Raw genomic sequence first — 27,616 nt, forward strand, 5'->3', positions numbered from 1 at the left:
AACCCAGGGAGCGAACTTAGGTCTCCTGCATTGCAGGCAGATTCTTTACCAGCTGAGCCACAAGGGAAGCCCAACTTTTTATAACTTCCACACAAACTCATCAGGTAAAATTTTTCAGTCAAAAAAAAAAAAAAAATTCGCATCTAAATACCGGCGACCCACCCCACCCTGGCCCTGCTTTTGTTTTTCTCTTTGGCTGTACCCATTGTGGCTTGTGGGATCTTAGTTTTCCCACCAGGCATTGAATCAGACCCTCTCAGTGAAAGTGTGGAGTGCTAACCACTAGCCCACCAGGGAATTCCCTTAGATAGCCTTTATTTTTGTAATAGAAAGAAGATACACATTGAAAATTCAATTTGTTTTTCTTGCTATTTGTTTTCATGCAATATTAACTAATCATTAAAGAACATTCATCACTTGTAACTTTTAAAAGTGACTTAAGGTTGTATGATTAAAACTTTTTATTAACAGTTAAACCATAATGGTATGATATGTTTGGTTTATAGTTATAAGTTTGGTACTGAATGGGTTTCTGAAGTGTGGCTCATTTCTTATGAAGCCAAATAAAAATTTTAATCCTGTAATCTGCACACAGCAACAAGGGTGATTCTTTAAAACTGTTTAAGTCACAGTAGTTCATAACTCTCCAGCCACTTTCTATTTTGCTGTTTACCAGCCTCTCCGTGGTCTAGCTCTGCTGCTCTCTCTGACCTCATCTACCACCACTCTTCCTCACTCACTGTTCTGTGTCAGTCTGATAAAATGCCTGCATTCACACAAGCTGCTCTGCTATTATTTCAGCACAAGCCACTTCTGCTACTTTTATTTACATCTGTCCCATCTGCTGCCTCTGGGATGTAACCCTCTTGAGGGCAAGTCCAGATACTTCTAATAAATCATTATTGAGTATTTGCCATGTGCCAGTAACAGTAGTGACAGCATTATTAATATTAATTTGTGGTTGAGAAAATTGGCCACAGAGAAGTCCAGAAACTTGCCTGAAATCACACATCTAGAAAATAGAATCTAGATTTAAATCTAGTGTCTGCTTTTAGAACATATATTTCACAGCTTTTGCTGACTTGTACAAGACATTACTGTAATAAAGGTGAATTACTGGTGAATGCCTTAAACCAGTTAAAAATTACTTGGAAGAAGTTTATAAGCTTCTGAATCAAATTCAATAAGCATTTATTCTTTTTTTCCCTATATATACTGATCATAAAAGAAAATTTTTCTAGCCTCTGAATATTGTCTGTGAGTAGGATGCCCTTCAATGATTGAGAAGCAAACAGTTGTTTTTGTCAGTGGAAAAGGAAATCTTAGCTATTTTAATGAGCTTACTTATTGTAATTAATCCTAAGAAAAAGTTCATGACAGTCACAAGCTGTATCATAGGTTCAAAATTACCCTGTAATCAGCTTCCACAGGTTTAATAAATTTCCCTCCGTTCTTTGATCTTTATGTCAGTTAGCTGTGCCTGTAGTACTGTGTTGTATTAATCCCTGATTTATGTCCAAAGTTTCCCAACTTTTCTTACACTCAGCTTAAATTGGGTAGTTTGAAAATAATTTTCCTTAGTTCAGTATGTGCCTATCCAAGGAGGATGGCCTAGGTTGTAAATATCTAAATGGTATACAATAACTGAAAATACATGACTGATAGTCTTACTAATCTTATAGGGATCCTTCGGTGAGTGCTTATTAAATACCTCCCATGAGCGCTGTACAGCACTGTAAGCTGAGTGACAGACCTTACGGTTCAGTGCGGCTTGTGGTTCTGTTACGTGGATGCACATGGCAAGCACATGAAAAATACAGAATAGTATAAGATGGTATGATAGCCAAATTTGTGGTATAGGTATAAATACTATAGCAATTCAGGGAATGGAAAGAACAATTAAGACTGAGCAAAAGTTTAATGAAATAGATAAATCCTGATATTTCAAAAATGTGTATCTGCTGAAAGGACGATAAGGCCAAATAAGGTATTAAACATAGAATGAAACATCTGAAACACGGGTCAAATGATGTGGTTGTTAATGAGAACCTACTGCTGAGCGGTTCCAGGCAGGGGATGACATCAGTGACAGTCTCAGGAGCTGTTCTGTTTCAAAAGGAAGTTCCCCTTCTACCCCAGATAGTCCAGATTAAATAAAGTCCAGGTGTTTGATGGTCTGTGTTTGTTTGAGAGTTTGAGGGGAAATAAATTATATAGGTTTCAAAATTTTAATAGTAAGGTTCTGGGAACAATTTTTTTAATGTCAGAAAAGTTGAGTCTGGTTTCTGGGATTTGAAAGTCATTTGAGTAAATCTAAGTTTAACCGATCTTAGGTAAATCTAAATTTAATCATGGATGAAGGTGGGAGAAAATATTGCTGACTTAATTTAAAAATTTTAAATAACACTTAAAATTTAAAAACATCAAGTATTAGAGTTCACTTACAGGTAGTTCTATAAACTCAAACTATCACCACTGAGGTACAGGATTTCTCATTCTATTCATAGGATTTCTTATATTCTTTCAGTTAGTGTTTGATATTAGGCAGTACATCTGAACCTAATCACAGAAGTGGAAATACCTATAAGTGATGTGGTCAAATTGTACAATGTCAAGCATTTGTGTCTACAAAGGTGTAGTTTTCACATATTGTCCCAGTGTAGGATGTTTCATCATTTTCTCCTCTTAGAAGGGCTTTATGCTTTTCTTTACGCTTAACTAATTTTGGTGCTTTCTTTTACATTATTTTCTTGAAGGAGTCTCATAATACAGTTAATAATTGTTGTTTAGTCACTAAGTTGTGTCTGACTCTTTTGCGACCCCATGGACTGTATGTAACCCACCAGGCTGCATGGGATTTCCCAGGCAAGAATACTGGAGTAGGTTGCCATTTTCTTCTCCAGGGGATCTTCCCAACGGGGGACTGAACCTGTATCCTCTGCACTGGCAGGTGGATTCTTTACCACTGAATCATGAGGGAAGCCCAATACTGTTAATAAAATTATCTTAACTAGGATATTTTAAATAGGTTGCCACATAAATATTTTAAAAGATAATTTGCTATGAGTATGCCCAAGCTGAGCTAACTTCTTTGAGTTTCAATTTTGTTTTTAAATGAGGAGTGGAAGGAGTAATTTGAGGGAAGACATAAGTCAAGAGACTGTGCATTTCTGTATAGAATGGGGATAAGATCTACTACCTTCTGGGACTGTTAGAATTAAATGAGATAATATATTATAAAAAGGTTTACCATTGTGTTATCAATAAATTCTGGTTCTTTGGCCTTGTTTAGTCATGCTGCTGCTGCTGCTAAGTTGCTTCAGTTGTGTCCGACTCTGTGCGACCCCATAGACGGCAGCCCACCAGGCTCCCCCGTCCCTGGGATTCTCCAGGCAAGAATACTGGAGTGGGTTGCCATTTCCTTCTCCAAAATTAAAAGATATAGGTGAACAAAAACTCACACCTTAGATTAGTTCCAAAGAGTAGGAATTTAAAAGTTGGCAAAACTTTTTAATAAACTTTAAACCCCTTTAACAAAATTTTTACTATTAAATTTTAGTAGCTACTATTTTATTGTACCTGTAAAAACTGGAATCGGGATGTATAATGCTAATAATTCTTACGCTGTATCCATTTTTTAATACCCTGGGATATTTGATTTGCGTCTGAAACCAGTTTAACAGCACATCTCTTGATAAAGATAGACATCACACTGTCCTTTCTTTTTTGAGAAGAAACAGATTTACTAAATAACCTATTTAAGTGACCTTAAGCAGCTGTGAGCAATAGGAAAGATAGTTTCACAAGTAAACTTGTACACAAAACAAAAAACCAAGTAAACTTGTACACAAAACAATGCAAGTCTGAAGCTGCTTTAAGTACAGTGTAGGACTGTTTCTGGTTTTTGAATAGGAATAATATTCCTGTACTTAAAAAAATAGGGACCTCAGGAGCATATGCTTTCAAATTTATTAGAAATGGCATTTGAGAAACTTGTGCTTGCATTGATAATGTGTGTCATAACATATATAGTTGAGTTTGTAATGACTGGTATTTCCAGAACAATTTTCAAATAAATGTTTTATGCTGAATATTTCACTAAAAGTTATTCTGGCAAGTGGGAATCTGTGCTCTAGTTATTCAGAGTCATAAATAGAATATTACTGTTGTATCTACATGTAACATTTTACTAGCTTTTATTAACTTTTGTCATTAAAAATAATAATAGATTACTATTTTTCATGAACACTTTGTAACTAGAATAATCCTATAGAGTCATTGAGGCTGTGATTGGCCTATTAGTTGCTTGAAATGTTTAACCTTTAGGATTTTTTTTTTTTTTAGGATTTTTTACTCATATGAATAATGAATAAGATTGCTTGACATGCTAACATGGTTGAGGCAAGGGGTGTGATGGTTGATGTACCAAAAGAATAAGATTTGCATACATTATATTACTAATTGTTCCTTTTTACTGTAACTTAATTATGAAATAAAATGACGTTAATTATAAAAAAATCAGGTGAGCCTAAATTGCATGTTTTAACTGTAAACTTCCATTACATTAAAATTGATGCATTCTGTATCTAAAAGCATAATATACAATGTTCACTCTATTAAAACTCTTTAATGCTTTAATGGAGGAATGATTATATTTGTCATGCTCTTTAATTTTTCTGAGCACTTTCTTACATTCCGGCACAAGCTGTTTCAAGCTTATCCTGTCTTTTCACTACTTGAGCCCTGGAGTTGGCGATTTCTGCAAGGATCCCTGGTTTTGGTTGTTTTAGCAGTGGGACACATTTTTAAAAGAAATGTATGGTGGACTAGAGAGATTTTTCTGTCACAGTTAAGATGTTGCTAGAATTTCCTATGTGTAGGAACACCTACAGTAAAAGAGTTGGCACATGGGATAAAGACCTCTTTGGAAGTGCGGCGGTGGTATTTTTCTTTTGAATAATTAAGGTTTTACATTTCTGTTTCATATTTTTAAACCTTAAGATCATTAAGATTTATGAAGGGTGCTACATTGCCATTCTCTTACCAACAATGTAATTTGCTTTCTGTAAATCACTTAAGTATGAAAAGACAAATAGCAAAGCATTTTCTGTACAAGTATGTATATTATAGATAATGTGATTATGTCAATAAAATGCCCTCTAGAATGTACTTTTCCTAATGGTATTTCATGTTACAACCTGTAATTCACATACTAAATTCCTGTTTGGCTTTTGAATTGTTTATACTAGCAACTGATTACTGAGTAATTTAAGTCTCACTTAATTATGGCAGTACTATTCTAATTAGAGTGCTGAATGTTGGCACTTTATTTAGCAAGCAAATATAAAATACTTGTTTGTGACATTTGTGGAAATAAGTATTGAAGACTAATTTTCTGTAGATAATCTTAGGATATCTATCTTAAGTGTAAACTTAATTCCTACTTTACCCCCAAACCAAATAGATAACTCATTTGGAATATGAAATCCTTCTGACCTAACTTGGAAAGAACTGGTCATATGTCGAGAATCTCATTTTCTGAACAATTAAAAAATTAACTTTGTATGTATAAATGTAAAAAGCAGCAAGATTACATAATAAATAATTAAAACAAATACAAGTAATATGAACATTAAGAGTTAAAAGAACTTGAGAAATTTGCTGGAGATCTAGCCCTGGTGTTGAAATTTAACATAGGTAATCTCTCTTTGGCTATGTTGAGACATATAAGGAATAAGCTGAAAACAATAACTATATAATTAACATTCTTTTTAGACTGATAAGTTTTTTGTTTTTTTTTTTTGGCTGAAGATCCATCACTTTACTTTCAGAAAGAGATGGCCAGAGGGGACAAGGGGGCAGAGATACAGAGGCATTCTGGCAACACAGGAGAAACAATCCTAGAATGATAACACTTTTCGGATATGAGTTTGCTAGAATAAATGGTGATAATCTTTTAATGAATGTGTTATATATCCTTAATACTTAGATAATCTCTTAATAAAGAAAACTCACATTATAGGTCTGCTTCTCATGTCAGATTACCCATATGACAAGGAGAATGAAGTACACTAAAGGTTGCAGGGAAGCCACAGGATAACCTGGCTTATTCACTTACAAGGGCTTCCCAGGTGGCGCTAGTGGTGAAGAACCCGCCTGCCAGCAGGAGACTTAAGAGAGATGCAGGTTCAATCCTTAAGTAGGGAAGATCCTTGGAGTAGGGCATGGCAACCCACTGCAGTATTCTTGCCTGGAGAATCCCATGGACAGAGGAGCCTGGTGGGCTACAGTCAGTAGGGTTGCACAGAGTCAGACACAACTGAAGCGACTTAGCATGTGTGCATGCATGCATTCACTTAGAATGACTGTTCCCTGAGCATTTGGAACTCTTTCAGATACTTAAAGTACTGTTGTAAGCAAGTTTTGGTGGGGAGAGATAACTAAAAAGAAAAAGTAAGCAAAATAATTACATTTTTCGAGTGTTATGAAGAAAAGGGACTGAAGTAGAGAATGGTGAATGGGGCTGTTTCATTTAGGGTGGTGATAGTAGGCCTTTTTGGAGAAGGACATGGCAACCCACTCCAGTATTCTTGCCTAGAGAATCCTGTGGACAGAGGAGCCTGGTGGGCTGCTGTCCATAGGGTCACATAGAGTCGGACACAACTGAAGTGACTTAGCATGCATGCATGCGTTGGAGAAGGAAATGGCAACCCACTCCAGTATTCTTGCCTGGAGAATCCCAGGGACGGAGGAGCCTGGTGGGCTGCTCTCTATGGGGTCACACAGAGTCGGACACGACTGAAGTGACTTAGCATGCATGCATGCGTTGGAGAAGGAAATGGCAACCCACTCCAGTGTTCTTGCCTGGAGAATCCCAGGGACGGAGGAACCTGGTGGGCTGCCGTCTATGGGGTCACACAGAGTCGGACACGACTGAAGTGACTTAGCAGCAGCAGCAGCAGCAGGCCTTTTTGAGGATATGGTGTCTTTAAAGAGTTTAGAGCACACAAAGTAAAGGAAGAATGTTTTATTCTTGGAGTGTTTTACTCATGGAGTGAGCAAATAAGGAAGGAGCTGGTGAGAATATTCGAGAACAGTATGGCAGGAGCATGTAGAAGAAGAGCGGTAGGCTCAGGGATTTGTAGGTCATTGCGTGGAGTTTGGATGTAAGTATATTAAGCAGTGGAATTTTGATAAGCAAAGGAGTGAAGTAATCCCATCTATGTACCTTACTCTTGGTGCTGAGTTGAATAATGGATTGGAGGTTGAGGTAGGGACATTGAGTAGAAATGGCTTAAATCATGGTTTAAATCAAGCACTGGTTTAAATCATGATTATAGCATAACAGTTATGGAATAGAATGTAAAGTGGGCAATATAATGTGTGTGTTTGCCTCTTATTTGTGTTACTTTGGAAGGAGTACATGAGAATTACTGTTACACTGTCTTGGCTTTGCTTTGTTCTTCTGTGGTACTAGATTGTGCAAAGTGAGAGCCTGGTCCAATATGTAGGAGTTTCAGTTAACAAGATGCCATGCAAAGGGAGGCTTGTATATTAGAATTCCAGCATCTGGAGAAGTGAAATCCATGATGCTTTCAAATTCATAGTTGATACTGAGCATGAGTTAAGAGATTTAACAAAAAATTTTTAACCTTAAATTTCATGTTTAGCTTTTCATATATTTATATGGGACACAGAACTCTTAGGCCAAGGTATCTTACCTTTTAAAGTCTTTGCTGGGGGTCAGTAAGCTAATTTTAGGGCTTATAATAAATTAACAAACCTTTCTGACTGTGACTCCAAAAAGCCTGGGATTGAAACACCTGTGACAGCTCTTTAAAAAGAAATTTTGTGAGGGTGTTACTTCTCATGTCATTCTGTTTGTGTATATGTTGGTCAGTGGGTGTTTATTTTAGTCCTCTCTATTCATATCTTAATCTCAACATCCTTATCTTCCATCCCCCCTCTCTGTTACTCTCTGTTACCAAGAGATCATAGATTTCATTTATGTATTCACTGGTCAGTTATTAAGTATCCCATTTTATGTGAGGCATCCATTGTTAGGTACTGAGAGGGAAACAAAAATGCATAATATATAGTACAGTCAGTACTGATTAATTGAAGTAGTTATGTTTTTAAAAGTTACTGCAAACACTGAATCTTTGTTCTTAGAGGAAATACAGGATTAGGTTCCTGTGGGCCTCTGATAACAACATTTTCATCAACCAGTTAGTAGTAACCATGTTTTATGTGTATTTCTGTTTAAAGATGCCTTCTTTATTACATATACTGTTGATTCATTAACATTGAACCCAGGGCCAACTACATTACATGTCTTATATGAAGATGTTTTTTCTATAAGGCACATCATAACCTCTTGGAAACACTAGACAGCACTTCAGCACTCAGCTTGGGGGCCATGTTAAACAACAAAATCAAGAGAAATCATGAAGATGTGAAAAAATACGGCACTGAGTAAACCAGAGAAAGGACATTTGTTTACAGTATGAGAACTAAAACAAGAGCTTCACCTTTTTTACCTCATCTGGGACTGTAAGATAACTCAAGAGTTTTGCTGCACACTGTTCACAAATGACCACGAAAGTGCTATGAATATTGATTTTGGTGTTGAAAATATATTTTGGTGAGGAAATAAACAGAGTCCTCAAATAGTCAACTCTGCTTGCTTTTTAAACATATTAAGGAAGTTAAACTCAGTTATAGCTGTTGTACAAGGCAGAATATAATTCATAAGAGTTATAAATGTAATGTTTATTTCTTCATAGGAAAGGAAAATTATGGGTTGGAAAAAGTCAGGAAGACTTCATTTCTGCATCTTTGTTTAAAACTAGGGTTGATTTTAACTGAAAGAAGAGGTGGGGATTCCAGGAGTGAACAGTTAGTCAGGTAAGAAAGTAAAGTGAAGTGTTAGTTGCTTAGTCCTGTCTGACTCTTTGCAACCCCATGGACTGTAGCCCACAGGCTCCTCTTGTCCTTGGAATTATCTAGGCAAGAATACTGGAGTGAGTTACCATTCCCTTCTCCAGGGATTCTGCCTGACCCAGGGATTGAACCTGTGTCTCCTGCATTGCAAGTGGCTTCTTTACCACTAAGCCACCAGGGAAGCATGCTTAAATTTCAACTAGTAATACAATATGATTATCTCATAAAGTAAATGAAACAGAAGTAGTGGGAGAAAAGGCTGGAGAGATTGGTTGAGGACTACTACCAAAAGTCAATTAGGACGTTTTTAGTCAGAGGAAAGGAAATATTTAAGAATTATAATCTCAGTTACTCAATAAATATTTACTAAACATCTGCTGTCACTAAACCTGTTCCAGGTACTGAGGTTCTTAAGTGAGAAAGACAAATTTGTGTCCTCTGGATGTTTTCAGTCTAGAAGGTGAGAAAAGCAAGGAAACAAACATGCCCATTATATAGTGCCCTAGTTTTTGTTTTAGTTCAAGGTAATAGAAAGCACATACTGTTCTTTGCTATGTAGAGTATATAGGCAGTTCCCCAGAGTTGAAAGAAGATTTATTGGAAGAAGTAATATTTAAGCTAAAATGTGATAAGGTGGGAATTAGGTGGGGGGGATGGGATGGATAGGCAGAGGATTTAAAAAGCGAAAGAAAGTATGTGCAAAGACCTGGAGAGAATGGCAATGGTGGGACTGAAAAAATAAGTTGGTATCTCATATGAAGGATTGTGGACTTCATCTTGAAGGTAATAAGGAAATCTTTGCTGGATTTAAAACGGGAGGTCAAATAGATATGATTTGTATTTCACCAGGAGTTCACTTTGGCTCTAGCCTGTTGGGAGATAGATGGGAAGCAGACTAGTTACATGGTTGTTGGCAATAATCCCTGTGATAAATGATGGTCACCCTGGGCTAAGGTAGTGGAGGTGCATGTGGGAGAAGTAGATGGACATATTTGAGAGATACTTAGAAAATGGAGTTGAAAAGGTCTGGGAATGGATTGGATACTGGCTTGAAGAGGGGAGAGAAGTAATCCATAGTGATGTTCAAACTGTAATCTTGGATGGTACGGTTCACTGTACAGGAGGAGGAAGATGTTCCAGGGGAAGATGGATTTAATGAGTTTGTGGTAAGATAACATGACCAACACTAAATACTAGGAAGATGAATCTGTTTTGCTTTGGAGGATGAATGAAAGGATAATACACCTGAATTGGAGAGATTGTTAAATGCTTTTGTAGGAGTCTAGGCTGGAGGTGAGTACCTATATTTTTAATGCAGAATGAACAGGTTTTGGAAATTAATAGGAAGCAGGCACTGTGGGAAGAGACTCCCAAAGATAACTCCAAACATCCCAACAACTGCACCCAGCCTGCCCAGCTTTTATCATGTGCCCTGAGATCATGTATCAGGGTGAAAAATGGTGAAGCTGCCTCCGTGTTGCTACCTCTTAAAATACATAGAGACATTTTCTTGTTAAAAAGCAGCTCTTATTTGTAAGAGTAGTTATTTTTTCCACTTTTGGGACTGTTGGGGTGTCTCATATGGGTATTGATCCTTGTGAAAAATGTTAAGTCTGCATGAGGGAGCCTAGAAAAGCAGCTACTAGTGTGAGAGTAAGGCCTGTGGGGAGAGGTCATCCATCTCTTTTCCTGAGCTCTTTGCTGTGTTTCTTTTTGTTTAGCTCTGCATTATAAAATATCATAAAATAAGTAAAATATGCAGGAAATAAAGATATTTAACTTTATTTAACTAATAAAAATATTTAAATAAGATATTTAACATGGTTATTAAATGAAGATTAAGAAATTAAAAATTAAAGCTAAAATAAAGTGAAAACTTTGGAGAGGTTGGAGTAAAGTTTTAAACATTTTAAAAACCCAATGCAGAAAGGGTTCAAAAAGAATAAAACAGATGAGACTTAAAATAATATTGAGGGAATTCCCTGGTGATCTAGTGGTTAGCACTTGGTGTTTTCACTGCTGGGGCCATGGTTTGATCCCTGGTCAGAGAACTAAGATCCCTCAAGCTGCATGATGTGGCCATATTGAAAAAAGAAAAAGAAAACTAACATTAACAATAAAGATCAATCAAGGTTTTGTTTTGTTTTTTTTAAGTATGATAAAACTAGGTAAGAAGTAAAGCAAGGTAAAAGGCTGAAAGCCAACCAACAGTTTAAAAACATAAAAGATTAAAGGAAAAGCTATTCATTAAGTTAGAAATGAGAAATAATAAAAAGTAAAAACAATGGTAAGATAAAAGGTATCAGCTGACAATATTTTTAGAAGTTTTGGGGAAAAGGGCCATTTAAAAAAAATACATTGAAATGGGTTTCTTGGGACACTTACGAAATGCTCCAGGGAAAAGGTATGTTGTCCCCAAAGTTTTAGAAATATTTAATATAGTCTCCTCTTGGAGACTCATTATGCACATGAGAATAGTAAAGTCTCCAAGAAGTGTTGCAGTAATAAAGTTGCCTTTGTTTTATGTAACATTTCCTAAACCTCACCATGGAACACATTTCTCACATAACACCTATTAATGTCTCCCAGAGTATTTTTCGCAAAACACTAGAGTACTGTTTCAGAAGAAAATAAAAACGGAAAATCTTAACAGTTACAGAGATATGTGTTAAAGGGGAAAAAAAAAGTCAGCTAGAAATAGAAAATGGTTTTGGGTTGGGCTTTGCATTCATTGCTTGAGAACAGGCCCCTTTCAAGGCAGCAGTATCCTTCAGGAGCCAAGGGGCCAAGAGTAACTTGATACTTCTATCTACTATCCATAGCTGTCTTTTCAGAAAGCTTTTATCTGTGCACACTGGGCGTTGATACAGCACACAGGCTGCTGAGCCAGAGGAGTGGAAGCCGATCCTGGGCCGAATTAAATCAGCCCAGCCTGCGGGCACTTCCCTAGCAAGTGTAAAGAAGTTGTATGTACAAGCACTATTTTTCTTCCCCCCAAAATTAGTTGTTTTTCATTGTATAAATGAAATTTTAAATGTGTGCCTACACCCCAACACTTTTTATGGGCTTTTTTACTTTAGGCTTTGTCCACATGCACACGTATTTTTATATAGTTGGTAGTAGTTAGTGTTCATACAATTTTGTATTGTGAGAGCTTCTTTCTTAAGGCCATGAAGGGAAGAATTTCCTAGTGGTGGCTCCCTCTGCCTGTTCTGTTGCTATGTTGTTCCAAGCACACTGCTGCAACATGTTAGGAGCGGCTTCTTATTGTGCTTTCCTGAACCACACACAATAAAAGTCTTCCATTTTGCCACCCTCCTCAAATCTTATTGCTGCCAGAGTGCCTCTCTGGAAATAATAATTTGTAGCATCATGGGACTAGCCTATGTTGGGAAAGCTTTTCTCTAATCCTATCATCTGCTGTCTAGTTCGTGTTAGCAGCACTTGTGCTAGAGAGAAGGGCTTCCATGTAAGACCTGTGAATATCCAGACACTTTCTAGGATAATAATTTGTGCTGTTACACAGGAAACCGAATGGAGAAACTGGTTGTAGTGGCTTTTCTAACGTCCTTTGTTGAGGTAGACACTTCATGGAATCAATTACATGGACTGTGTTTTTGGCATTTTGAAAGCTTAAGATTCTACGACTTCCAGTATCTAAATTGTAGATATAAACTTCATGCTAAGAAAGTTTCTTTTTATAATAACCTAAACATGTTGTTTTTCATATAATTTGCTTTTGGGATGTCTGACTCTAGTAGCTGATACAGATGAGTGAGTTTAGTAAATCCCAGAAAATGTTAAAGACATTATCAGCTGATATCATATTACCACTACAGGAGAAATTGCTGCTTAATGTAAAATAAAACCCTAGCACATGGTTGGTGGTACTGAGATTAAAGAGAGTGAACTTCAAAATACAAACTCTATTTGTAAAATGGCTTGTATTGATACTTGTCCTGTCCCTTAGAGAAACTCATTTCCAGATCTTTGGCCACTTTTAAATAATAGTCATCCTGCCTTGAAGTGCAGTTATGTCTTTGAACTCTTCATTTCAACATGCATACTGTGGGTCAGATAGGCTGCCAGTTACCTTGACTGTAAAGTTCCACAACAATGAATAGCATAGGTAAGTAATAAGTATTAATGCAGTATATTCTAAGGGGCCATATAAAGAGTATCTTCAAACTAAAAATGATAAATACTGGCAGAAAAATAACCATGTGTGCTAAATGCCTTACATGTCATTCAATTTAATCTCAGTAATACATAGGAACTACCTTTCAGGTTAGGTTAGCTGAGACATATAAGTGGTTGATTTGTCCAGGGATCAGAGATAAGATATGGGCCCAATTCATTTCTAATAAATTATTGGTCAATTACTATACATATTTTCTACAAAATAGCCATAAAAGATGAAGCAGATTGTGAAAATTAGTGTTTGTACAATGTTTTCCTCTAGTGTGGCCTTGTGTTTTGGACCAGTTCCTAGAGTCAGAGTCAAAGCCCAAGCCCGTTTTAATGTCTGAATATGGGCTGCCATCAAATGGATTATTTAATTTGGTATTGCTAACCTCTGAAGTTGTACGGGAAGGGAAATAGTTTTATAGTTTCTTCCTCCTACAGGTCATAATTTAGTTGTGGACATCAGGATGTTTTTCTTGACTTATCTGATCCATATAGTTTTCGTTTGCACATCTGTTACATACATTACCAAACTACTTCCTTGAAAAGTTGCCAGTTTATCACACTAGTAGTGATGAAGAGGTGGTACATTTTGGAAAAAAGAATTAAATGACAGACTCTCAAGGGGCAGAAATCCAACTACCATCCCAATTCCCAATTTAAGGTGTTTTTTTTTTTTGGATCAATTCCTATATTTTTTTGAGGCATTGAAATAAAATTATATGTGGTTTCTAATGTGTTTCCCAAAAGACTTTATGTTGGACTATAAATATTTAATGATCTTTCGTATAAAATGAGGTATTTTAGTTACTGCTTCTGTTAAGTTTTTATCTTTCCAGTGATCAATTTATTTATACATTCTAGTCTGGTACAAAGTTTGCTATTTGAAACTAAATTTGGAATGTTGGCTTCTTTAATGACTTTGCCCTTTCCTGACCTTGAATTCTGCATAAACCATAGAATAATGATTTTTCTGTGTTTTTCTTTTGTGGGGGGAGGAAATTAGTAAGATTTATTATTTCTACTAGTACATGTTAGGACCACTTTACACTTAAATGATGAAAAAATCAGAAATCTCAGAAATATTAGATGTGGGTCTGGTTCGTTTTGGCTTATGCAAACTGATAATCAATACTGGAAATTTTCATGGAATGTTCAGTAAATTTACCAAAGCAAGGAACCAAGTTATTTTTTTAACACACATTGTGAAATTGTGTGGCTTTGGAGTGCTGGTTTTGAGCCTGTAATCTTTAGATAAAGATATCATTTGGAATACTGAAAATCTGTAATGGGTGTTTTTAGAGATTAAAAGAGAAAGTACGTTATAAATTGGTTAGTATCAGTTACTGATAAAAGTTCTTAGATTAATTTTTTTTGCATTACATTTCCTACTGTTGTGACCGTTCTTTCTAAAGTACAGTAGAGTCTTGATAGATTTTTCTGTTCAGAGTTTTGAGTTTTTAAACTCTTCTTAAAGAGGATTTGTTAACAGGAAATAATGTTTAATTTTGTTACGATCCAAATCTGACTTGCATGTGTGGAAACTAGTCACTTAGCTAAGTCAGTCACTGGTATTCATCTTGCAGCGTAGATTTGTTGTGTTCCAACTCTCGGGCTGTGGTAACACCTTAGCTTTTTTGTGAAAAACGACTCACAGAAAGCTTGTGTTTAGTACTGGTATTGAATGTGGCAGAGCCTTATAAAGTTCACAGACAGGAAATAGAAGTTTTATACATATTAAAGAGGAATGCATTGGGTTTGGTGGCACCTTGGATTGATGACACAATCAAATCTATATGGAATCAGTAGAAATTTATGGAACATGTTCTGCCATGCAAAAGTTGCTTACCTAAGAAATATAATTTGGTTAATTTAAATATTGGTTATCTTGTATTGAGGAAGTATAATATACAGAGAATGCTTTAATTCTTGATTGAATTTGGGAGATTGTCAAGAGTCTGCATTTTTATACACAAAGGTCTTCAGTTTATCTTTCAACAGTGTTAGGGGTTTATTCCTATAGCTTCTTCTACCTTCAAAGTAATGCTTCGTTTGTTTTCTGTTCATTCTACTCCCCGCCCTCCTCCCCACCCCCGCGCCACCACTGCAATGAAAAATACTTCTATAGAAAATATTTGTAGAATTTATCCTTCCACTTTATCTGTACATAGTACAAATGCAGTATAAAATTTTGAGTTAAGATTACAAGAATATTGAGCTGTATCTATTAGTGTTCAGTAATAGGAAAACACCACAGGTGATCAAAATTCTGTAGTTCAGTTTTCCAACCCCATAATAGTACTGGTCTGAACTGTTATTGAAATTGAAGGCCAGCATCACTCAGAATGCATCAAAGAATTTGGTAGTAGGGTTGATGTAATAATAGCTTTTGATTAAAAAGTATATAGTCCTTAATTTTCTTAAAACTTAAAACAATTAGAATTTTTAAAAGTATATCAGGGGTACTTTTCTATTAAAACTCAGTATTCAAAAAATGAAGATAATGGCATCTGGCCCCATCACTTCATGGCAATTAGATGGGGAAACGATGGAAACTTATTTTCTCGGGCTCCAAAATCACTGCAGATGGTGACTGCAGCCATGAAATTAAAAGATGCTTGCTCCTTGGAAAAACAACTATGACAAACCTTGACAGCATTTTAAAAAGCCAGAGATACTACTTTGCCAACAAAGGTCCGTCTAGTCAAAGCTATGGTTTTTCTAGTAGTCATGTATGGATGTGAGAGTTGGGCCATAAAGAAGGCTGAGCACCAAAGAATTGATGCTTTTGAACTGTGGTGTTGAAAAGACTCTTGAGAGTCCCTTGGACTGCAAGGAGATCAAACCAGTAAGTCCTACAGGAAATCAATCCTGAATGTTCATTGGAGGAACTGATGTTGAAGCTGAAACTCCAATACTTTGGCCACCTGATGCGAAGAACTGACTCATTGGAAAAGACCGCGATGCCGAGAAAGATTGAAGGTGGGAGGAGAAGGAGAAGACAGAGGATGAGATGGTTGGATGGCATCACTGACTCGATGGACATGAGTTTGAGCAAGCTCTGGGAGATACTGAAGGACAAGGAAGCCTGGCATGCTGCAGTCCATGGGCTCACAACATGACTGAGCGGCTGAACAACAATTTTTCTATCACCTAGTAATATGTGGAGAGAAAATAATTAATATGGTGTTTCTGAACATTAATACAATTTCTGTGGTTTTAATGTCGTGTAAGCAGGCTGCTTGAGTTTTGGGCTTAGTTTTTCTGCCTGTGCCATGTTTTTAAAATGTATTCAGTATCTGGCTATTATATGATCTTCATAACTTGATCTTTAAGTATCCAGAATTATTTTTAAAGTTAGAAGCTTTAAAAATGATTATGGGACTCCCTTCCTCCCTCAATAAAACCTGGTAAATTGCTATTTAATATTTATTTGGTTTTAATGTTTCTTGAATGAGAGAGCCAAAGAATGAGATACAATATTTCAGTGCCTCTTATTCTTGTTGATTACTTTTAAAACTAGCAGGTTAAATATTTTAGCATTTTAACATTCTTCTCTTGAAAAGTGAAAAGGAAAACAGAAGGTACATAATCAGCACAGTCCTCTGTGTAAATAAGTGGTCATAAATAATATGCCCATGAGCATACTGTCAGTACATACTTACTTATAAGTGGAAGTGGATTGATATAAGGTAATTTTTTTTAAAGTAGCTTGGTTATTCTTTTCTGAAATCTTGTTACTGCGGAAGCCTGGTTAAAAGAGCCTCAGATTTTAGATCTTCAATCTCAGTTATTTCCTATTTAAACTGATGTTTTCTTTACATTGCTTTTAAGAATATGTATGTTTAAGAGAGGAGTACATTGGTTTCCTCCTTTTCAACTGGTTAGTTTGTATTTAATTTTAGTAAAACCAAAGGAAATGTAATTTCCATGACCAAGAATATATTTTTTAAAATATTAATTCAGCATTTAGTTCTTTTTGTAGCATAACTTGTGACGTCATCATACATATAAACTATATTAACTAGTAGACGTTTAGCTTAGGTGATATTATTAATTCTCTGATTCTACAGCATTATGGCATAATAGAAAATGGGCTACATTTAATTAGAATTCGAAACCCTAACAGTTTGGACATCTATTGCTATTTACTAGTCATTTCATCCTGAGTGTAAGTTTATTTAAACTTCTCTACTAAGGAGATGCTATTAAATATTTTTTGTTTCCTCCTCTCTCAAATTTTTAAATTATTTTTTGATAGAGGGACTTTTGCTAGTAATGGCAGCGCTGAAGAGAAAGTGGCAAGCATTGGGTTTGTTATTTTGTTTCTTCTGTAGTTTTCAATAGTTAATTTACTAGTTTTCTTATGCTATGGAGGGAGAACTGTAGTTTTTTTCTTTGTTTTAGCATTGTAGCTATTTTATAATTAAGATGTTATGTAATCAAACATGATAACATTGGCTTTAGCAGCATTAATTCCTGTACTGAACCATTACTTGCTTTAGGACATTATCCATGCTTTGTGTTTCATTTTCAGATTCAGAAAGGGCTTTCTTTTTTTTTTTTTTTTAAATGGGTAGCAAATACACAGCCAAGCAGATGACCCAATTTTCCCACCTCCCCTCCCCATTTCTATACATTAAGATTTTTTGATAAAAATGAAAGTTATGTATTTGTTGAATTTAGGAGTACTAGACTTCTTGGTTATTGACCATAAATTTGATACCATTTGAGACCATAAATTTGATGTTACTCTAGTAACATCTAACTTGGTTTTAAAATATGAGTATTGAACCTATAATTGTTCAGCTTGCAAATAAGGGTAATGTAAGTGAAGACCATCATCCATCCCCTGATGAAAAATAATGTCACATGGTCCATTATCTAGCTTTCAGAGCAAGTATTCTTAAAATTATTTCCCTGCTATTTTGGTTAGAAACATTTTTAAAAAGGAACAGATTTTCCTGGCTTAAGTAACTTTGTTACCTGAGACAACTGTCTTTTTTCAGTGTGTATTTTATAAGGGTATGTTATTGTTTTTAATAAGTTTTTAAAAGATTAATATTTTAGAGGGAGCATGATAATTTTACCTATATCATAAAAGTATATTCTGAAATCTGTGGCATTAAGATTGAGAAGTCACTTTTAAATATAGATTTTAATGTCTAGAATCATTCTTCCCTAATACAGTGTTTTTTTAAGCAAGTTAATTTCAATATTAGGTACCTGAGTTGATCCCTGTGGTTTTACCGAGGTAGCATTTGGTATACATATTTTAGTATTTATACACACATATGTGTAGTTACTAGCTTACTGCAATTATTAGCCTGATAATAATAAGACATTCAGTTGAGTTCAGTTCAGTTCAGTCGCTCAGTCGGACATTGGAAGTATAAATAATACTCATTTGATCTACCATGATGCTTATTTGCCTATTAATAGTTAAAATGTTACTAATGATGATATAGTACTCATTTGTATTCTTAATGGCGTTTTAATACTTTCCCCTTTCTTACAATATAATATTCATGGGGGAAATTTTGGAAAATACAGGAAAAAGAAAACAGTTTGAAGGAAAAAAAACCATTATTTAAAACCATTACTTTGAATGCTGTGTTTGTCTCTTGTCTCTTGCCTCTGTTTTCTGACTCTCTTGTGTCTGTAAGTGTGGATGTTCGTATGAAAAAACACAAATTGAAAACCGTCTAATGGGAAGTACTGCTAAATATTTTCTCCTGAACTCAGAATGAATAGTCTTTATGATAACTTTGAAACAAAAAGAAACTATTAAAAATATGGACCCATTTGATTTCATTTTTTTTTTAAACACAAAATTAACAAGCAGGCTAGGAAAAAGACTTTTTTATGAAATCGGTTTCAATTTTCATTATCCTTTGTTAGCAGTTAGGACTGGATTATACCTAAACTTTACCTTTTCTCTTGGTTTGTAGTTTTGTTTTAGCAAAGAATATTCTTGAATTTTTGGCAGGAAAAAAATAGCATAAGACCAAGTTTTTTCTTGTTATTTTACTGATTATTCTTTAAGGATATTAGAAAAATCATTGACCATCTATAGGTCAAAACTCCATTTTAGCTTTTACTTTCAACCAATTTTGCCTCTAAAACCTGGACCAAAACTATTACCAAGTAAAATAACGTGGTATTTTATCAGTAGTGACCAGTGAAATAAGCAGAAAATGGGGAATAAAGAGGAGGGCCAAAATGAACACTAATTATTTACAAATTGAATAATCAGACCTTAATTGAATATTGACTGTGTTCATGTAGTCATAGAAGTGTATGTAGAGGACTTGAGGGTGCAACTTTTAGTAGTTGGCATTGAAAATCCAGTGATTGAGTGTAGTGCTGGGTTGTTCAGAGTTAAGTACTCCACTTGGGGACTGGTAATCAGTCTTGTATCATCTATTGCTGGGATGTTATAAGGAGCAAATGTGAAAGTGTGTAAGTGGTTTGATTGCAGTTGTGGGTTTTATCCTTACAAAAAGCAGTAGTTCTGTATTGCTTTAAGGTAAAAATCTTCAGCACATGAGCAGCAGCTTATGTTCTTCACTCTGGTCATTCCCTGGTAATTTCCTATAATTTTGTTTGCAGAGCGGATCCTCAACCTTTGTCTGAATTTTCTGTGTTTTAAAAAACCGATGAGAGATCCCCCTCTAGTGTCTGAATTATCCATTCTTAAAACATTTGTGTCAGTCATAAGAAGTTTTAGGAATTAAGCTAGCTGTGTTTTCCTTTCACATCTGGACATGATTTTTTTTTTTTTTTTAACTTTTCATTTATGGGAGAAAGCGGGGAGTTATTCTCCTTTCTTAAAAAGGTCACTAGAATTATGGGCAGGGTGTGGATTGGGGGCAATAGAAAACATGGGACGGGAAGGATCAAAATGCTATTTTTACTTTTTTAGAAATAATTATTTTTAAATATCCTGGAATAAGGTCAAACTATACAGTGTTGTTTTGTTTTAGTTTACCTTTGTTCCTGAATTAAGTGCAGCTTTAAAATACTTCATTTTGGAATTCCTGATGCTATTAGATCTCATCCTGAGTGGTTTCAGTTTCTGGAAAGCAATGGTTTTCATTGGAAAATAGTTTCAAAACAGAGCCTGATAACTTTTCATGGAGTTTTCTAACTTTGTTACCTTTTGTTACTCTTGTTGCCATATTTTTCCATATTGTTGCCATTTTATATTGTGAGTGTGTTCTAATGGCAAGTTGTCCTTTTACATAGTTCCCATTGTTTTTCCAACCAAGGAAATAGGAGATTCTTAAGCTATTGGCTCTCTGCCACCTCTTCCTCTTAAACACACAGCGCTCAAACACACAGGCCTTCAGTTAAGGATCTTGTGAAGGGTTAGGGAAACAGGACCTTTCTCATTTGACCCATGGGCTTTTGTAACTTGAACAAGGAAAGTAGTGTTCTGAAAGCTGCAGCATTTATGAAGGCTCTTGTAAAAATATTTCATGTACATGGACTAGAGATTAACTCTTTTCATCTTGTTCTTCAACAAATTAAACAGTGCAAACAATTTCAAGTGCTTTCTTGGTCATGAAATGCTTGAATGAATTATAATCCTAATTGCTGTTGTTCATTCCCACACTGCATTTTGACACTATTAACTGCCTAACCCATGCATTCTTCAACCAGTAAGATAAACAAAGCATTTTGAAATCTATTATTTTGTGTCAGCTTAAATTGCAGATATGCCATTGGCTGCCGTGATTTTATTTTGGTTCCACTGTTAGCAAAAATTAGGAAAAAAGTTATCTCTTTATATTTATACATAAAATGGCCAACAGAATGATTACTGGGTTTTTATAAAAATCGATTCATTAATAGTCTTAAACTTTAAAGAGGCAATAGAGACCATGGATTTATTTTAGTGCTAGGGAAATAATTTGTATTTATGTTATCAAACCAGTGTAGCTTTCTCTAAGATTTGAAAGAAAGTACTAAAATTTCACTTTTCTACCTTAATAGAACTGAATTCTGAATGTAAACCTAGAAGCCAGATTAGTTCTGATTTGGCAAGTCATTTATGCATAATGGTTCCTTTAAGATTCGAACTGTTTATTAATGAAGTATTTGTAATAAATTTGAAGTTTACATGCGAGAGATTTGAGTGCCAGATATTAACAAACCTCCCTTTCTTAAAACATAGAACTTGTTTGATAACTGAAAAACCATATAACAAAAGTGGGGTAGATATAACTAATGTCATCGTCACATCATGTTTAGTTGTTCAGTCGTGTCTGACTCTTTGTGACCCCGTGGACTGTAGCCCACCAGGCCCCTCTGTCATGGGAATCGTTTCTCCAAGGCAGGAATACTGGAGTGGGTAGCCATTCCCTTCTCCAGGGAATCTTCCCAACCCAGGGACCGAACTAGCGTCTCCTGCATCACAGGCAGCTTCTTTACCATCTGAGCCACCAGGGAAGCCCGTAACAGTTAGCAAATTCTCACTTTTTGACTATTGCTAAAACTCAATTTTAAGTGGATGATTTGAATTACCAAATTCACAGGCATCTCTTAAAACAATTTTTTTCTGTAATAATTGGAGCTCTCTGTGTCAAATGAGCACTACTACAGTATGTCACATTCTCAAAGTATTTATTCCTCAGAATGTCTTTGAATTCTTAAATCCATATAAGCATGAGAAATTCTTTTTTAACCCAGATGTTTTGCCTGGTTCATATCTTAATTGTAAGGTGCTTTTTTCAATATTAGTTCTTTCTTATAAAAATATTACTTAATATTTTAAAATTCCAATAGGGGATATTTGCTAGACACTGTACCGTGGTATACCATTTGATATGTTACTCTTTGAGGTAGTAAATAGTATTCCTCCTTATTCCCATCTTTACGTTTAAGGAAACAATAATAGAAGTAAAACAATTTTGCTAAAGATCACAAAGTAATTATAGTCAGATCTCTCTGACTCCTAGAACATGTTTTGGACCACTAATGAAGTCTTAAGTGAAAGTTAAATACATTGTCATACAATCTTCTGATGGAATATTATGCAGCCATTAAAAGTAAGGGTTACAGTGACATAGTATAGTGACATAGAAAATGTATGTGGTACAGTAAATGAAAAAAGGCAAGGTTTACAGTTAAAATTCATAGTGATTCTAGACATCTTTAGTGTTATGTTTGATTTTTTATTGTGTTTTAATTTAAATACAGTATAAATAACATTCAGCTTCTATATAATTTTGCTCAGTAACTTAAAGAATTTCTATAAACAGGGAACCTAAGACTGAATGTAAACCAGGTCTGGTCAGCAAACTGACAAGTTAGTTTTATAATAGACTTTAGCATGTTCAATTTCCTTTTTAATTTGACCTAAAGCCATTTTCTACTGGACTTATGCCAGCTCTAATGTAATCTCTCATTTATATTCTTGAAGGCTAATGGAATAGTAAAATCTTCCTAAAGATGACTTAAATGTGTTATATAGTGTCCTAAGGGTAGCTTGTGCACAAAAGATGTTTTCTTTCCCACCCTGTAGAGGTATCTCATTAGGACATCCAGTAGTGTCATTATTAAGTTTTCATGTGTTTCTCAGTTTTGATGCTAATCTTTGTGCGTATGTGCGTGCGTTTTTTTTGTCTTCAGCACCAATGTGGTTATGAATTATTCAGAGATCGAGTCTAAGGTTCGAGAAGCAACAAATGACGATCCTTGGGGACCTTCTGGGCAACTCATGGGAGAGATTGCCAAGTAAGTGATAATTTGACTCAGCAGTGCAGAAAGAATGCAACTATCTTTACCCAGAAATGTGAAATTTGCTTTCAGTTTTAAACTGTTCAACTGCCAGATATAATAAATTTTGCATATAAATCATTCAGGTATCAGTGCAGAAAATTTTATATGAGGATCCATTCCTCCTAAATATTAGCTCAATAAACTAAAACAAAATTTTTCCTTTTCAATGAAGTTTAGAGACTTTCTGTAGCTTAAGTATGTAAAATTTTGACAAATGCATATAAAATGACTTAAAACTAGGAAAATTTTTTCCTGATAAACATCTGGCTGACTATGCCACTGAATGAAGGGCTTATGAAATATGATATTAATTAGTGGCATTTAACATGCTATATACTATATAAAATAGACATTTTTAAGGTACCATATCTAAATTTTTTTTGAATTAACCGTATTTTTTGAAGCTCTTTAGGAAAATACAGTAACTTAGAACAAGCCTGCCATCTACTGTCAAAATCAACATACTACAAACTCTTGAGGAAAACTATTCTTTTTTCAGGGCTACCTTTATGTATGAACAATTTCCAGAACTTATGAACATGCTTTGGTCACGAATGTTAAAAGACAACAAAAAAAATTGGAGAAGAGTTTATAAGGTATGGGTATTAGTCTGTATTTATTACTTGACATGTAAAACACATGAAATTTTAAAGTGTACATACATAAGTGATTATGATGGACATTGAATCCTAGAATAGAATATTCTGAAACAGATAAAAAATTGATTTGGTATTTGAGTTGTGTTTTTTAGTCACCATAAACAGCTGTTCATATATTTGTGCATATCGAAAGTAATGAATCTATTGTAGTATCTATGTTTAGTGTTTGAGCATTTAAGATAAAAAAACCACCCTCTAATATCATTTGTCATCTCTACATAAAAATTTTCCAGTAATGTTACGTATTGTGCACCAGAAATGTGTTATTTTTAAATATAATAAATTCTAAATCTTTAAAATTCTAACATTTTAAGACTTGCAGATATGTACTCTTCTGTTAGATTCCTTTCATTTAATTCTGATCTCATCATATAGTGTAGAATTCTAAACAAGATAGTAATCGGTTCTTCCACCTCCACTATATTTTCTTGCTGCTTGGAAAGTTTTTTATGCTTTCCAAAATATCATTATAATATTCATATATGAAACTTTAAAAGCAACACTTCTGGCTTTCAGCGTTAAAAATTAGTGGCTTTATTTAGTTCCATATTTTTGATGTTGTTTGTTTCTGAAAACATTAACTGTCATTTCTTTAGCTTGTACAGTAGTAGTGATGAAATAGTTTAAATTCCTATAAATAAATTTTTTATAATTAGAGGGTTTTGTTTTAATAATTCTAGAGTAAACTACTTATTTAGAGAATAAATTCCTGGTCAGATAAGGGGTTTTTGTCCCTCAATTCTCCAGCCTAACTAGATTTTTGTAGGTCTAATCATCTTTATGTGAGGTTTGTTCCAAAGTTCAGAATTCATAATTCAGTGATTTTTAGTGCATTCACAAAGTTGTGCATTGTTACTACTGTCTAAATCAGAACATTTTTCATCACCTCAAAAAGAAGTTCTTAATGTTTTTTTCTCAGATTTGTTGGCAGCAAGTTTTTTAAACAAAAGTCACATCACAAACCTCCCAAGTTAAATTTTATCTGGAAAAGTGCTGTGAGATCATATAATTACCAAATAATTATTTTCTTAAAACTAATGTTTCTAACAGTAAAACTGAATCAGCTTTCTGAAAGCTTAGTGTTCATTTATATCATACATTCAGATATTTCCTAACATCTGATTTTTTAAATCTTTTGACACATGTATCCAGTGGACAGTTTATAATTATTTATTAATGCTTGGTGTAAGAGGAACTCTGAATTGAAAATATGAGGTTTTAAATGTACTTAAAGACTAATGTATGGTAAAGAATGCCCTCTCCCCCTCCGCCACACACACACACACACACAGATTATTTATTTGCTGTTAGTATTTTTTTTTTAAGCTATTTACCAGAGCTCTACCAGAATTTATTTCGTTAAATCATTTGGTGCTTTGTATTTTTACAGTCATTGCTGCTCCTAGCTTACCTCATAAGGAATGGATCAGAGCGTGTTGTTACAAGTGCCAGAGAACACATTTATGATTTGCGATCCCTGGAAAATTACCACTTTGTAGGTGAGCAATAGAAAAACCTTATAAGCAAATTAAAACAGTAGTTGGAGTTGTCAGTCACCTGAACCAGCTTAGAAGCTTCTCTGCTCTAATTAGAATGTGACTGTTGCTGGTTGTGTGACGAGTGCAGAATCCAAGACGTGGGGCCCTAGAGTATTAATTAGTGAAGACAAGAACTTGCAGAAAAGACTGGCTAATAACAACAGAACCAACACAACATGAGTGTTCGGGTTTATATTAAAATATGCACTGGAGACTGGTCCCCTGTGGTGTCCATAAAGGAATAGCTTTAATCATATGGGAAGAAAAGGTTAGAGCTCCAAAACACACACATCTGTTTGAAGCTGGGGTTTTTTCCCTCCACCAAATAATATTTACTGTGCAAAGGCAGCAGGGCCAGAGTGTGTTCTGAATGTGAAAGAGGACACAGAATGAACCACATTTCATTTTGTAGTGTACCCCAGTTGAAAGCATTTTAAAATTTCAGTTTTTCAGCTATACTAAATCCTGGTAATTAGTGTTTCCAAACTTGTATTGGGGAGAGGAAGGCATTTAGGTGCTTTTCAGTCATTAAAATGTAGATTTTGTTTTGTTAAAATACTATAGAAAGAGAAAATAACATTTTTGGATATTAGTCCATTTTTGCATGGTTATTGTTAGTAATCCTTTTTAATGGATCTTTAATTGATTTTGCATAGCACCATTATCTGTGGTCCTTTTTAGTTCATTTCTGCAACCTCTTATAAGCCAGAATTGCATCTCAAGACTTAGGATTTGATGAGGAAATGACAAAATTCAGTAACACAGTTTGCTTCTTTTTATTAATTTAAAAATATTGAAGGTGGTTGTTATGTTGAAATTTTCATGTCTTTGTGTGTGTGTTAAAAAGTTTAATACATATTAACTGAATTCTTAAGGTTTTGTTTCTCCCTTACCATCCTCACAGATGAGCATGGCAAGGATCAAGGTATAAATATTCGCCAGAAAGTGAAAGAATTGGTTGAATTTGCCCAGGATGATGACAGGCTCCGTGAAGAGCGAAAGAAAGCCAAGAAGAACAAAGACAAATATGTTGGGGTTTCCTCAGACAGTGTTGGAGGATTCAGATACAGTGAGTATCAAAGACAGATTAGCACCTGAACATCAGTTTAGCTTCTTGGGTATATTTTAAGAATCACAGAAGACAAAAATGCTATTTTGAATATATGTGATACTAAGACATATGTAATATTCATTTTGTTTCCTTTGGATCCTGTGAATCTATTTTTTTACTTTTGTGGTTCAAGAATATTATTTTAATCATTAAGCATTATTGAATGACCAAACTTTGAGTTGACATACAAAGAATAAAATAGATATATGTCCTTTCCTCTTGGAGTTCACATTCTAAGAAGAAATGGATTCCGCTAACTTAACCATTTAGAGCATTAAAAAGAAGTTTGATCAGGAGATTCATTCTGCTAATTTGAAACCAGTTTAGTTATATTTTTGGTTAAAAATAGAGCTGCAAGTTAGTCCATCCTTAATTCCCTTCCTTAATTAAGCACTGTGTTAATTTGATGTAGAAAAAGGTAACAATACTATCAATTTTTCATCTAGGCCTGTCACATATATGTTCTTAATGTATTTAAGGACAGCTGGAACATTCATCTCTCATGTTTATTTTTAACGTATAATATAGTTTTCCTAAAATAGGTCACTAGGTAGGTGCTTGAAACAGATACAGAAAGTAAGAACTTTGTTTCACAGTATGTTCTTTGGACTCCTTCTGTCTCCTGAGTGCTGACAGTCCCTTGCCATTTTGTGTAAGGGACTGGCCAGTGCTTTGTATCCTTAGCAGCTGCATATTGGAACTGTTTAACCACCCACAACCGTAGCTGTTTTTTATATTTGAATTTCACTGAGATCTCGTGATTCTTCATTGTAAACATGTAAAAATCTTCTATTTCTTACTTTGTGAGTATCTACAAAATATCTTCACTCTTTTGCTCCTCTGCTTTTCTTGCCATTAAAGAAAAAGTACTGCACTTAATAGGCTAATGTTTCTAATGGCAGAAAAATTCATTTTATGTCTGATATCACATACAAGTCAGTTCTTGAATTGGCAAAAATGTTTCTCTTAAATAAATCACATAAATATGTTTTGGAGTTCTTGTTTAGGGAAGTAAGAAGTCTTTTAATTTTTTACCCACATATTCAATAGATACTCTAGATTTTTCAGGGTGGCTTTAGCAGATCAATGTGGTTTTTAGCCAAAATAGCTATTTGCCACTCGTTTCCTCATTCTACTTGCTAGTAGTCCTTTTTTAAATCAGCGCAATATATAACTAGATGCATTTAGACAATTGAAAAAGTTTTAGACTTCAGAGTGAACTAATTACAGCATTTGCATGAGAGATAGAATTCAGTGTCCTGTGTATCTGCATAGCTTCTTCTATAAGTTGTTTTTAATGCTATATGTATTATTCAGAGACTTAAGTAGTCAACTTTAACTATTTTACATGGTTTTCATTTTGACATTAGAAAATGTCTTGCCAATGTGCAGTC

General features: G+C 34.8%; 1 protein-coding gene across 2 annotated transcripts in view; it reads left to right on the plus strand.

The window, feature by feature from the left end:
• The window catches only part of CLINT1 (clathrin interactor 1), a 58,297-nt gene that overhangs the window by 7,359 nt on the left and 23,322 nt on the right, over window positions 1-27,616 (plus strand). For both annotated transcript variants that reach the window (XM_043464845.1, XM_043464846.1), the window contains exons 2-5: window positions 22,765-22,869; window positions 23,414-23,510; window positions 24,964-25,072; window positions 26,016-26,180. In XM_043464845.1, the coding sequence (XP_043320780.1) occupies window positions 22,765-22,869; window positions 23,414-23,510; window positions 24,964-25,072; window positions 26,016-26,180 (476 nt within the window). The remainder of the gene's footprint in view (window positions 1-22,764; window positions 22,870-23,413; window positions 23,511-24,963; window positions 25,073-26,015; window positions 26,181-27,616) is intronic.

Source organism: Cervus canadensis, chromosome 4 (genome assembly GCF_019320065.1).
Source record: "Cervus canadensis isolate Bull #8, Minnesota chromosome 4, ASM1932006v1, whole genome shotgun sequence".
Classification (NCBI taxonomy): domain Eukaryota; kingdom Metazoa; phylum Chordata; class Mammalia; order Artiodactyla; family Cervidae; genus Cervus; species Cervus canadensis.